General features: G+C 37.9%; 1 protein-coding gene across 1 annotated transcript in view; it reads left to right on the top strand.

The window, feature by feature from the left end:
* USH2A (usherin) overlaps positions 1–12,443 on the top strand; it is an 844,952-nt gene that overhangs the window by 385,014 nt on the left and 447,495 nt on the right. The window contains exons 22-24 of the mRNA XM_077157816.1: positions 404–534; positions 8,565–8,691; positions 11,624–11,725. Coding sequence (XP_077013931.1) covers positions 404–534; positions 8,565–8,691; positions 11,624–11,725 — 360 coding nt within the window. The remainder of the gene's footprint in view (positions 1–403; positions 535–8,564; positions 8,692–11,623; positions 11,726–12,443) is intronic.

The following is a 12,443-nucleotide window of genomic DNA, read 5'->3' as shown; positions in this document are numbered from 1 at the left end:
CTCGTGTTTTAGACATGACCCCCTATGTTTCCCTCACCCATGTCCAAAGAATATTCATTTTTATGACACTCCAATATTGTTTTCATATCAAATACGTGAATATCCATTTGAGGCCAAAAACATGTCTCTTTATGTTCATGAGTTTTGGACAGATTCAAGATTAGAGATCATGCCTCATTGCATATTGATACAGGGGAAAGCAGACTTGAGTTTCCCTATGCGGGCTAGCATCCATAATGGGATATAGTTATAATCAAATGGCTGGGTCCTTTGCGTACATTACTGTGTGCAGTACTCTGACTGCCTTCACGACATCATAAATAATAATGATAGTAATATACCTTTATCAGAAAGAATCAACGAAACTCCAGTACTGATTAGCTGTTTGCACCTGTCTCACCAGGCATTAAGGTCAGCTTTCGGACAAGGATGCCTGAAGGTTTGATTATCTTTGCAGCATCTCCTGGCAATCAAGAGGAGTACTTTGCACTTCAGTTGAAGAATGGACGTCCTTACTTTCTTTTTGATCCTCAGGTAAATGAGCAATCATAAGAGTTGATATTTTTGAGAATTGACAAGATGCCAGGTACATTGGATATAAGTGCTTATGTTTACACTTTGAATCCCTACCACAACTTCATGGTGAATTATTATTGTCCCCATTCTCCCAATGAAGAAATCTACCAGAAGTGATGACTTGCCACTAAAATAGCAGCACTAACTTTTAAACCCACACAGTTCTGATGTAGATTATACATGCTTAATAACTAATTTCCTAAATTTAACGATGATTAAAATTTTTAATGAAACTCTAATAGATCTGTTTTTATTTTCCTTGAGAGTAAGTGCTACATGTTTTTTAAATTAATTATCCATTTATTTATCTATTTGTTCAACACCTTTTATTTAAATACCTACCAAGTACTATCATGCTGGGTGCTACAGACAGTAATAGTTTTAAGGTCAAATCTGACTGTGTCTTTAATAAACTAACTTTCAATCTGAAAAAAATATCCATCAATGTCATGAAATGGAGGTACAAGATGCTATATTTTGTGGGAACATGAAATGAAGGGTCTTTCTTGACTGAGTTGCCAACCTTCTCTGAAAATGTATTATTTTACTAAGATGCAAAACAATGAGGAAAAGTTGGAGAGGCTGGGAGCATGGCATGTCTTGGAGGTGAATGCAAAACAGAAGAAATGTTGATGAGAAATGAGGGAAAGTGTCAAGAAGAAAGTTTCCAGTCAGAGAAAATAGCAAACATTAAGTACCTGAGGTCCACAAGAACATGGCATGTTCAATACATTGAGATAAATCTAATATGACTGGAGAGTAGAAAACAAGAAGAAAAATAGTAGGTTGAAAACCCGGATAGAGAGGAAGTCTTTCAAGGCCTGTAAGCAAATGTTAGAATATAAACCTTTCCTAAGGGCAATGGGAAACCATCGGGTACCACGGGGCACTTTACAGACTGGGGAGAAGGATTTTTCCTTTCTTGTTTTTCTTTTTTTCAATTTTAAATGACATTGATGAAAACATTAAAGGAAACAAGAAAATGCTTAAAAACCTAGACTTTAAACACTCTTTGCCCTTGGCCCTCTGGGGTAATAGGCAGAGACAATGGAAGAGGTTCCTTTTATTTTTAAGAAAAATACAGAGGTTCCTTCTTTTTTTTTTTAAGAAAAATAATGAGGCATTATTCACTTTAATGAGGGAATCAATATTAGGCTGTGTGTGGAGTCTGTGAATAATTGGGAAATGAGTGAGGCTCATCTCCTCAGGGAAAGTCAAGTCTTCAACTTAACACTGCTGCTCTGTCATAAATCATGCTTGCTGTAATGAATCTGTTCTGTTGGTAAAGCTAACATAACTTTCCCCTCTCCATCCAAGAAATATCTGGGACCATGGGCTGAGAGGTCTGGGTGACAATCACAAGCCCTTGCACCCTGGAGACCCACTGACCTTTGAAAGGAAAGGTAGGGAGGACCTGTTTGAGTAAGTGTAGCCAAGAGTCTGCCAGGACCCTCTGGGAGAACTCAAGAGGTTGGTTACATCCTTCCTGCTTGTCAAGCCATGAGTTGGCACCCAGAGAGACAAGGGGTGAAAGAGGTTCCCTCCTGATATCTTGAAAGGGTCTTATAACTCCTCAGCAGATCTGCTGCAAATCCTGAGGAGTTAGGACTTCTAGGTGTCCCCTGGGAGTGTGGCTTCTTAAGGGAGGCCAATAGGTGGGCAGTGAATAAGCAAAGGGAAATGGCATCACAGCTAAGGCGATCCCACAGCCAGGTGGAAAGGGAGAAGAATCGGCTGTCTGAGAAGGCAAGGCATATAGCAACTAGACAAAAAAAAAAAGCGCCAAAGTTGATTCAGTTGCAGAACTGAAAATATGACTTTGAATTTGGAATATTTAAGTAGATTAATCAGAGGAGAGACACTGTGGAGACTCAGATTAGTAGATCTAAGATAAAGTGGAAGAAATCTCTTACAACATAAAAAAGATTAAAGAAAAAATATAAGGATACCACAGGTATTATAAAGAGGAGTTTCAGAAGGACAAACGAACACCAAAAAAAACAGGCATGAGAGAAAATAATTTAATATAAAATAAGAGAAAATGTCTGATTTAAGAAGGAATTGACAGTAGATCGCTTGAAAGGACTCACTGAGTTTCAGTCAGGATAAAACAAAGCCAATATTTCTTTAGGACCTCTAAGTGTCAGATGTTATTCTCTGTGCTCTGTCTATACCCGAACACCCACATGCAAACACACGCATTGCACACACACTCACACACACGTTCATTTAACCTTCACCACAACTCTATGGGTAGGCATTTTCATTATTCCTGTTTTACAGGTGAGCACTCTGAGTCACAGATACATTCATTTCCCGAGAATGGACACAGTTCCTAAGTGTCCAAAGCAGGATTTAAACCCAGGCCATTCAGTTACAAAGACCACGAGTTTAGCTACAATATTACACTGTTTTTCAGCAAGAAAGAAAGAGGTCTGTTGATATTCCAAGTTACAGAGAAAATATCTCCCATACTTCTATCACGGCTTCTAACCAAAGAGCATGAATCAGAAATATAAAGAGGAGAAGCAATGGTGAATGATAAATGTAGCGATATTAAATTAAACCTAAATATTTAATGAAAGAATGACTAGAAATATGTTTTACAAGTGCCAAATAAGAGTCTTTGAAATAGAATAGACACACTGCGGGGGGTGGGGACCTCATAATTACTGGGCGCTGAAATTACTGAGAGTTGACAGTAAGGGAGAAAGGAGCAAATTAAAAAATTTCTAAAGATATCAATTTAGTGTAGTGAGTGGGAGAGGCAGTAGGAGAAGAGAGCATGTTGGTGTCTTGTTTCCATAAAATAAATAGAAAAAAAGTTAGAATATTGGGGAAAAAGAAGTTTATTACTAATAGAGTGAGAAAGTTCCATAGTACATCCAAATGAAGACGGTGAAAAAGAGAATCTATACTAAAATGTAAAGACCAACAAAAAGTTTAAAGGGACGAAAGGAAACCTAACAGTACAATACGGCAATGCCAAGAATTAAGAAAATTCTGTGTGTGCTTTTTTCCCCTTTGATCTGTTAGTATCTGGGATACTTGAGGAGAAACCAGATGGAGAAAAATATTTAATCTTAGTCACTTCTTTAGGGAGCTTTTAAAGTATACGGAGTGATTTAGCATTAATTATCCCATTTCATTCTTGACACAGCACTTGAGGTGGGCTTGTTTTCTTCTCTGCTTCACAGAAGACACTAAGGCTGGAGAGATGATGTGGGCCAACAGGACTCACCCGGTGACTTCATAGGACTGGCACTGGCACGGACTTGAGTCCGTTTCTTTCAATGCAACTTTTGTTGAGAAATTTTTGTACACCAGGCACTGTGCTAGGCAGACATGCTCTGGGAACTCAGCAATGAACAAAATGCCACTGCCCTCACCCCATCTAGACCTCCCTCTCCTGTGATTAGGATAGAGTCTCTGCTCAAGGCAGACAAGGCAGACGCAGCATGGTTCACACTGATTCGCCCTTCTAATGGGTCCCCCCATCACAGATACCCACCCCTGTGCCTGGGAGTGTGTCTCCAAATGACTACTCACCCCAGAGCTATGTTCGTAATGAGGACACAACCCATAGATTACTCATCGCACATTTTGAGTATTTAATCATCAAGCGTATGACATAAAACATACTCATGTACACACACAAAATCCAAGTGTATGGGGCGCAAATTCTTTGGAGAGTTAATCCAAGATTCATTTCCCTAGTTTCTGAAGCTTGCCTGCCATATCTTTTGACATGGGGTTGTTTCTCTTTTTAAAGGCTGTGATGCCTTAAGATTGCACAATGGGAGAGTGAAAGCATCACCTAGTGCTAAACTCTGTGCAGCCACAGTATTGCCATTATGATCCCGAGAACTGCCTAGGAACTTTTTCTGTCTTGACTTGTTCATCTGCTTTATTTACAGTTAGGTTATCAGATAGACAGGTTGGTGTAACCATGGTAACAGAATTTAGAGAAACATTCACAGGGCACGGCCAGCCATTTCTTTCCCCTTCCATCCTGTCAGACAAGCACTTAGAGTGCTTATCACTGCCATTAGTTTCCCAGCTGCTCCACCCAACCTTGTATAACCAAATCCTACCCTGTAGACGTGTTTGGCAGGTGCCATCCAAGTACTAACGAAATCGGCACAGCCGAAAGCTGGGGGTGCGGAAAGAAAGGTGGAGGGGGGGTTGATGATGTCTGGCAAGTAAGTTTTTATGTGGAATAATATCTCTTCACAAGGAAAAAGTTCCCTGTCTTTTCAAGAAAGTGACAATTTATTTTAAGGGAAGTGAGGTCTGGCAGAATTGCCTTGGGATATGTTTGAGAAAATTTAATCAGATATATTATAGGCTCATGGGTCATGATGCAATCGACATATAAAACAGTGAGGTCAGATTAGCAAGGACCCTGTCCCGCCGTACTATCTTTATAATGAAGGCTCCACATATTTTCACACAGAGTTAGTTGGACAGGAGGAATGGAGAAATTGCTTAATATTTTTCCATTGATTGTTCTCCTTTCAGTAAGAATATGAATATAGTTTGTTTACAAAGGTAAAGCTACCTCAATATGGAGGTTTGTTTAATGTGATTCCCATTGAGATTAAAATTATTTATGCTTTAATACTTTAGGTATGACTCTAAACCAATTTCCTTTTTCTTTTTTTATCTTCAAGTGATCATGTAGTGAGTGCCAAGTAATTATTTGCATGTCTTTCTTATCAGACTATGCAACCCAGTGTGGGCAGAGTCTGGGTCTGTTTGCCTCCAAATATATCCCCAGGATTTAGCAGAGTCCTTGGAACATAGTTGTTCAATAAATAAAGGTCTATTGATGAGTTCATTGACTGACTGACTCAATAATTATTCATAAGTTACTATTCCTCATAACTGAAGAGAATTTACCCATTTCCTGGGATAAAATTTTCAGCTCTTTAAAGATCCCTTAGCAATTTAGTTCTTCTTTGTTTATTTGTTTTGTGGACACCTTGAGTTTTATCAGAAAAAAATACGATTATTTTTTAAATGACTAGTTCTGAATTCATTAAAAATAATCAAATTTTGAATTGTGAGAAGAGCATTATCAGGGAATTTTAAAGTTGTGGCCTATTGCACAGCTTAAAAATATCTTGCAGTCTTCTTGTACTTTGTTCTTTTAAAGATATCTTTAAAATTTCAAGTGATGAATTTCTTGCATGACAATATAATCCTAAATGGAAATTCTAGATGTGAAAAACCTATTTGGTTTCTCTCTTATGAATGGGGGGAAGGCTGGAAAGAGTGTTCATAATGTTTGAATCAGAAATGTGTTTGTACATTATGGACTAATCACTTGGAATCCTTATTAAAAGACACAATAAGGAAAAGTTACTCCAAGTCTTAATAGCTGTATTTTTTTATTATCTCTCTAACAATTAGCTATAATCTTCCTGTTCTTTAGTTGGTTCATTTTAATTTTGAATATACTTGATCATATGGTGTTTTGTTGACCACTAAAAACCCATGTTCACCATTTAAATATTTTCTCTTTAGTGATTTTAACAAGAAATGTACTTAACAGTCTGGTTTCACTGAGGAGGTTGTGAAAATTAAAGCTTTCAGATGATTCTAAATAGCACCTGTTTAATGTGTCTGATATTTTCAAAATGGAAATGAACAAACTGTACAAGAACACCAGATTGATCACAGAATTATCCTGTTAACATTGTTAGGAGAAAGCAACCTTAAAAATCATCATCAAAGACTAATATTCTAAGTTCCTCTAAGCATAAAACGAGTTTGGCATACTAAGGCTATATGTTATGTACTTGAATTTGTCTTCGAAAAATGTGATTTCTGATGTAGAGAATTATTAATGCTTCAGATTGTTGCCAAATATAATATGAAGAACCACTTACTCAGACACCTGATCTTTAGAATGCAGCATCGTTTGTAACAATTTTAACGCTAACTAAGTACACTTTGATGAGACAGCATTTAATAAAATGCTCATTAATTTCATCATTAGCAAGGGTATGCTAAGAAGTAAGCCAGTTTCTTATGTCACGCCCAATTAGCATCCCATGCTAGTAATCCCATTAGTATTGTTGAATTCACTAATGGAAAAACTAATGGGCATGCTACCAGGGCACATTAATTGGGCACGACACCAGTTCTGGTTTTAATTATTAAACTACGATAATGAAATGTGTGTTTGTAAAATATTAAAATGCTGAAATAGGGTTGAAGAAAATAAAAGCATACAGAGAAGAAAAAGAGATAAGGAAAGTCAACCTGCAAAAATTCAAGGAGCAGCAAAGGGACTTACTAAATGATCATCTTTCTGAATAGTTTATAAAAGTTGGGATATGGTCCATGAGAGAAGCCTCCCATTTATGCTCATGGGAAATTAAAAGCTGGGTTTTTTGTAACGTGAAATTCTGTATGTCACACGTGTTGTCATGCTCTGTATGAAGCACGACAGGAGCCAATTCAATGGGCAGAATGGACATCTTATAGCATTGAAGCTCTTTCAGGGAAATACAAACAGAACTGTTTTACTTTCACTTAAAATGGTATGATTAACATTGATTTTTTTTGTGATATGTAATTTCAGTCATATAACACCAGATAATTATCAGTTTTCTCATTTTGAAAAATAGCATAGCAAAATTATGAGTGTGTGGTGAAATATCCCAGGTAATTGTTTTTAATTATGATATTTTACACAACCTTATATTTAATTTTTTTTAAATTACAGGAATGAAGTTTATTATTCCTAAAGTAATCAACTTTACTAAGAAAGAAAGAAACTTATTTTCTAAATATCTATATTTAGAAGATGCAGAAGGAACTTCTGGTTGTTGTTTTCCTTTAATAGTAAAAGTCATAAATGACGATGGTGACAAAATTGAAATATCTTGCTTACTAACATTCGAAAGTTTGAGAAAACCTTCTCGACCAAAAGGGGGAAGAGTGAAATGAGACAAAGTGTCAATGGCTGAGGGATTCCAAACAGAGTGGAGAGGTTATCCTGGAGGTTATTCTTACGCATTAAGTAGATAGCACCTTGTTGTTCAAGATGTCATGGAGAGGCTGGAGGGAACTGCCTGAAAATGTAGAGCTGTGTTCCAGTAGCCATGTTTCTTAAAGATGATGGTATAATGATATAGCTTTCACAATGTGACTGTGTGATTGTGAAAACCTTGTGTCTGATGTTCCTTTTATCTACCTTGTCAACAGATGAGTAGAACATATGGAATAAAAATAAATAATAGGGGGAACAGATGTTAAAATAATTTTAGTTTGAAATGCTATGATAAATGAAAGCGAGGGGTAAGGGGTATGGTATGTATAATCTTTTTTTCCCTCTGTTATCATTTTATTTCTTTTTCTGTTGTCTTTTTATTTCTTTTTCTGAATTGATGCAAATGTTCTAAGAAATGATGACTATGCAATAAATAAATAAATAAATAAATAAACCTTAACCTCACCTTCTTTTTGACAATCTCTTTTCCTGTTACCTATTATTTCCTGGGTTACATCGACGGAGGAACTAATTTTTAACTACAGTATTACCATAGACAGGACTAGACTGTTAGCTTTTAGACGGCAGAACATTGTATACAAAGTTTAACCCATACTTGTATTTGATTTATTAATACATGGCTAAGATTTAATGTGAATTTCATTCCTTCTTGTTCTTAATAGTTTAGTGAAGGTAACAGAACCTAACTTGCCTGACATTTTTTTTTCCTTAAGTTGAGAAGCAATTCTGAATAATATTTAATTAGTTTTAAATTTTTCTTTTCTGTTAGCAATTCTATTTGAGACCTATACATGCTTGCATCAGGCTCATAAAATTCAAATAAGTAAATTGGCTTGTAGCATATATATATATATATATATATGTATGTATGTATATACACATGTATGTAATATTTTTACATGTATTTGTATAAAATCACATATGTGAAATAAATATCTGTATTATTTATTTATTTTCCCTTAAGGGGTCTTCAGTAGAAGTTACCACAACTAATGATCATGGAAAACACTATAGTGATGGCAAGTGGCATGAAATAATTGCTATTAGGTATCAGGCTTTTGGTCAGATCACTCTGGATGGGCAGTATAGAGGTAAGGACCTCCTCCATATATAAATGGCTCTACTAATTTGTTGAAGTTGCGATACTTTTCTGTTGCTTGTATTTCTTTGTCTCTTTCTTCATCGCCTCTCCACTCAATTTCATCTAAATTGCTGTTCAGTTTGCCCTCTGGTGCTCTCAAGATGATGGTCTGCCAACCTGGTTCTTATCCTTGTAGGGCTGCAGAAAAGCAAAACTAAAAATGGATGCCAGTAGCAATCTTGTGTCTTTCACAGTGTTCTACAATTTGTAAGGGCTTTTACTTATGTTCTCTCCTGTTACTTTTGACCTTCAGAAGGCAAATGAAGTAAAGTAAAGCAGTTATTATCTCATTTTAGAGATGAGGAAAGCAAGGCTCAGAGAAGGTAAATACTTTCTCCCACTCTACACAGCTGGCAAACAGCATTTTGGGGACACATATCCTACTTCTACAGTCTAAGTTCAATCTTCTTTCCAGCCCTCCCATCTACCATCCTCATGTAGTAATTATAGAACAGTTATAGTACCTGAATGCTGAGGCAAGCTTTTAATTTCTTTAGGAAATATGCAGTTTTAATGAGCATGTACTATGTGCCAGGTATTATTCAAGGCATTCTGGATCCAAAGGCAAAGAGAACTTTGGGGGAATTTGCATTTCAGTGAGGGTATAAGGAGAGAAAGAATCAATAAATATTAAGCAAGCATCAAGTGGTGCTAAATTCTGAGAACAATAGAACAGTACAGGAGGGAAGGGGTGTGTATGTTACAATTTTATGTAGGATTGTTAGGGAAGGCCTCTCTGCTAAAGTGGTAGTAAGCAGTGACCTGGAGGGAATGAAGGAACAAACCATGTGCACACCCAGGAGAAGAGTGTGGTGGGCCAAGAGAAGAACAGATGCCAAACTTGGAGGTGGGAGAAACCATAACGTGGCATGTATAAAACCATCAAGGAGACCAGGACAGAAGGATTGAAGGGGTTAGTGAAGAAGTGAGATCACACTGAAGGCTGGAAGTCATTGGAGGGTTCTCATCTTTAAGGGAATCACTTTGGTTACTCTGTTGAGACTAAATTTTTCAGGGGAAACAAAGATGGCAGCATGTAAACCATTTTGTAGGGTTTTTCAATATTTCTGCAGTACTTTAAGCAAGAAGTGACAGTGGCCTGAACCAGGGAGGTAATTATTGTGGCCGTAATGATCAGTGGCCAGATTCTGGATATGTTGAGAAGGTAGAATTGATAGGATTTGCTGCTGAGGTTTGGATAGAGTAGAGGTCACATACCCCGAAGCAGGACCCAAGTCCAGCTCATGCCTGTTTGTGTGCATTACGTTTTATTGCAGCATAACTATGTTACATAGTGTTTCTTGCTGCTGCCATCCAGTGAAGTCTGGAAAGCCTGAAATATTTATTTTCTGTCCCTTTACATAAAGAGTTTTCCGACTCCGATACAGAACATGACTGTACGGTTTGGGGCCTGGACATCTGGATGACGGTGTGCCATTGTTCTAGTTTTCTAGCTGCTGGAATGCGATATACCAGAAATGGAATGGCTTTTAAAAAGGGGGAATTTATTAAATTGCATGTTTATAGTTCCAAGTTCAGGAAAATGTCCCAATTGAAGCAAGTCTATAAAAATGTCCAAATTAAGGCACCAACAAGAGGTTACCTTCACTCAAGAAAGGCCGATGAAGTTCAAGGTTTCTCTGTCAACTGGAAAGGTACATGGTACACATGGCAACCTCTGCTAGCTTTCTCTCCGGGCCTCTTGCTTCTTGAAGCTCCCCCCAGGGGCATTTTCCTTTTTCATCTCTGAAGTTTTCTGGCTGTGTGGACTCTGGTAGTTCTTGTGGTTCTCTCCAAAATGTTTTCTCTTTTAAAGGATTCCAGTAAATAATCAAGACCCACCTGGAATGGGTGGAGTCACACTCCATAGAAACCATCCAAATCAAAAGGTACCACCCACAATTGGGTGGGCCACATCTCCATGGTAACAATCAAAAAGCTCCCACCCAGCAATATTGAATGAGGATTAAAGGACATGGCTTTTCTGGGGTCCACCACAGATTCAAACCAGCACAGCCATTAAGTAAGAAGGGGCAGACTGTGAGAGAAACCGATTTGGAGAGAGACATTCAGAGTTCAGCCTTGAACGTGTGAAATCTTAGGTATCTTTGAGACACCCAAGCTATTGGATATACGTCTGGGTTCAGGGAAGAGGTTTAAGCTAGAGATATAAATTGGGAGTTATCTGCTCCTTAGCAGATATAGTATTTAAAGCCAAGAGACCAGCTGTGAGTCAGGCTAATTTGGTGGTTTGGGGCTCTGGCTTAAAAAAAAAACAGAAGCCAAGCTTTCTCTCCTCACAGAAGGGTAGTATAGATAGGAAATTTAATAGGGGATTTGGATTGCTGGGAAGCGCAGTCAGGGTCCTCGGCCCCTTCTGGGTCTGTGGTGTTTGCATCGGTGCCCAGCCCCCTTTTATCCCTCTACAGCACTGGGGGACTTAGTGTACACAGAGCAGGTGAGAGGCCTGAGAAGGGAGGAGGTTTGGGTCATTATGGCACAGCGTTGGGTCGTGAAGAAGGAACAGTAATCAGGAATGGCCAAGGTTAGAGGTTAGAGGAAGGAACAGTAATCAGGAATGGCCAAGGTTAGAGGTTGGAGGAAGGAACAGTAATCAGGAATGGCCAAGGTTAGAGGTTAGAGGAAGGAACAGTAATCAGGAATGGCCAAGGTTAGAGGTTAGAGGAAGGAACAGTAATCAGGAATGGCCAAGGTTAGAGGTTTGAGGAAGGAACAGTAATCAGGAATGGCCAAGGTTAGAGGTTAGAGGAAAACCAAAAGAAAGCAGTATCCCAAAAGCCCAGCGAAGGGTTTCATCATTTATTACATGAGTAGAAATTGCTTATCCTGATGAAGTTAGGCTTCTCATCTCCTTTTTATAGGTTCCTTGGATGGCCTGGATGGTAGCACTGTTATTGGAGATAACACAGGAGTCTACGTGGGAGGGCTGCCAGCAGGCTATTCCATCCTTAGGAAGGATCCTGGTGAGTTTAGTAAAGTCTAGAGTCGTATGTTGTCAGAAAATCTAGATGAGCCAATTTGAATTATCTTAAAGTATGACTAGTAGTGTTATTTTATATCTGATATTCCATATCATTATGTGAAAAATCCCCTTTAATCTCTTCTTGCTCAAAGAACCACGTATGATGTGCATCTGTGTTGTTAGTTGCCTGGTTCTTGGTGTATAAAAAGGATTCAATAAACTTTTGCTGAATTGCATTATACTAATTTAAGTCAAAGTTACGTTGTATTCGTAGCTTTTCTAAGATTTTAAATTGAAGGTAAGGGTAGAGATGGAAAACTATGATCTTGCTTTACACTTAAAATAGGGTGACTAACACTCTTATTTTGAGTTCTGGCAGTGTGATGGGCGCTGCCTTAGCCCCTGAATATCCATAGATGAATGAAATGTGGCCCTGTCACAACAGAGCACACAGATATATAAATAGATACTTCCCACCTAATACCTTCCATGCTATAATTGAGGGATAGATAAAGTGCTTCCCATACTTTCAGGACAAGAGAACAAAAACACACTCTGAAATGAAATTGATAAAAAAAAAAAACAACATAAATGAGACTAAACCTATGCAGAAAAAAGCCCACCCTTTAAGTATATTGAGAGTCATTCCTGATCCTCTATCAAGTCTTCATCAAGGATAACAGGGCACCCCCTACGTCTCCTCCAGGAGGTTAAAGTAT

This window comes from Tamandua tetradactyla, chromosome 4 (assembly GCF_023851605.1).
Source record: "Tamandua tetradactyla isolate mTamTet1 chromosome 4, mTamTet1.pri, whole genome shotgun sequence".
NCBI lineage: Eukaryota > Metazoa > Chordata > Mammalia > Pilosa > Myrmecophagidae > Tamandua > Tamandua tetradactyla.
Note: the sequence above shows the minus strand (reverse complement) of the source record. Positions and strands in the feature narration are given on the sequence as shown.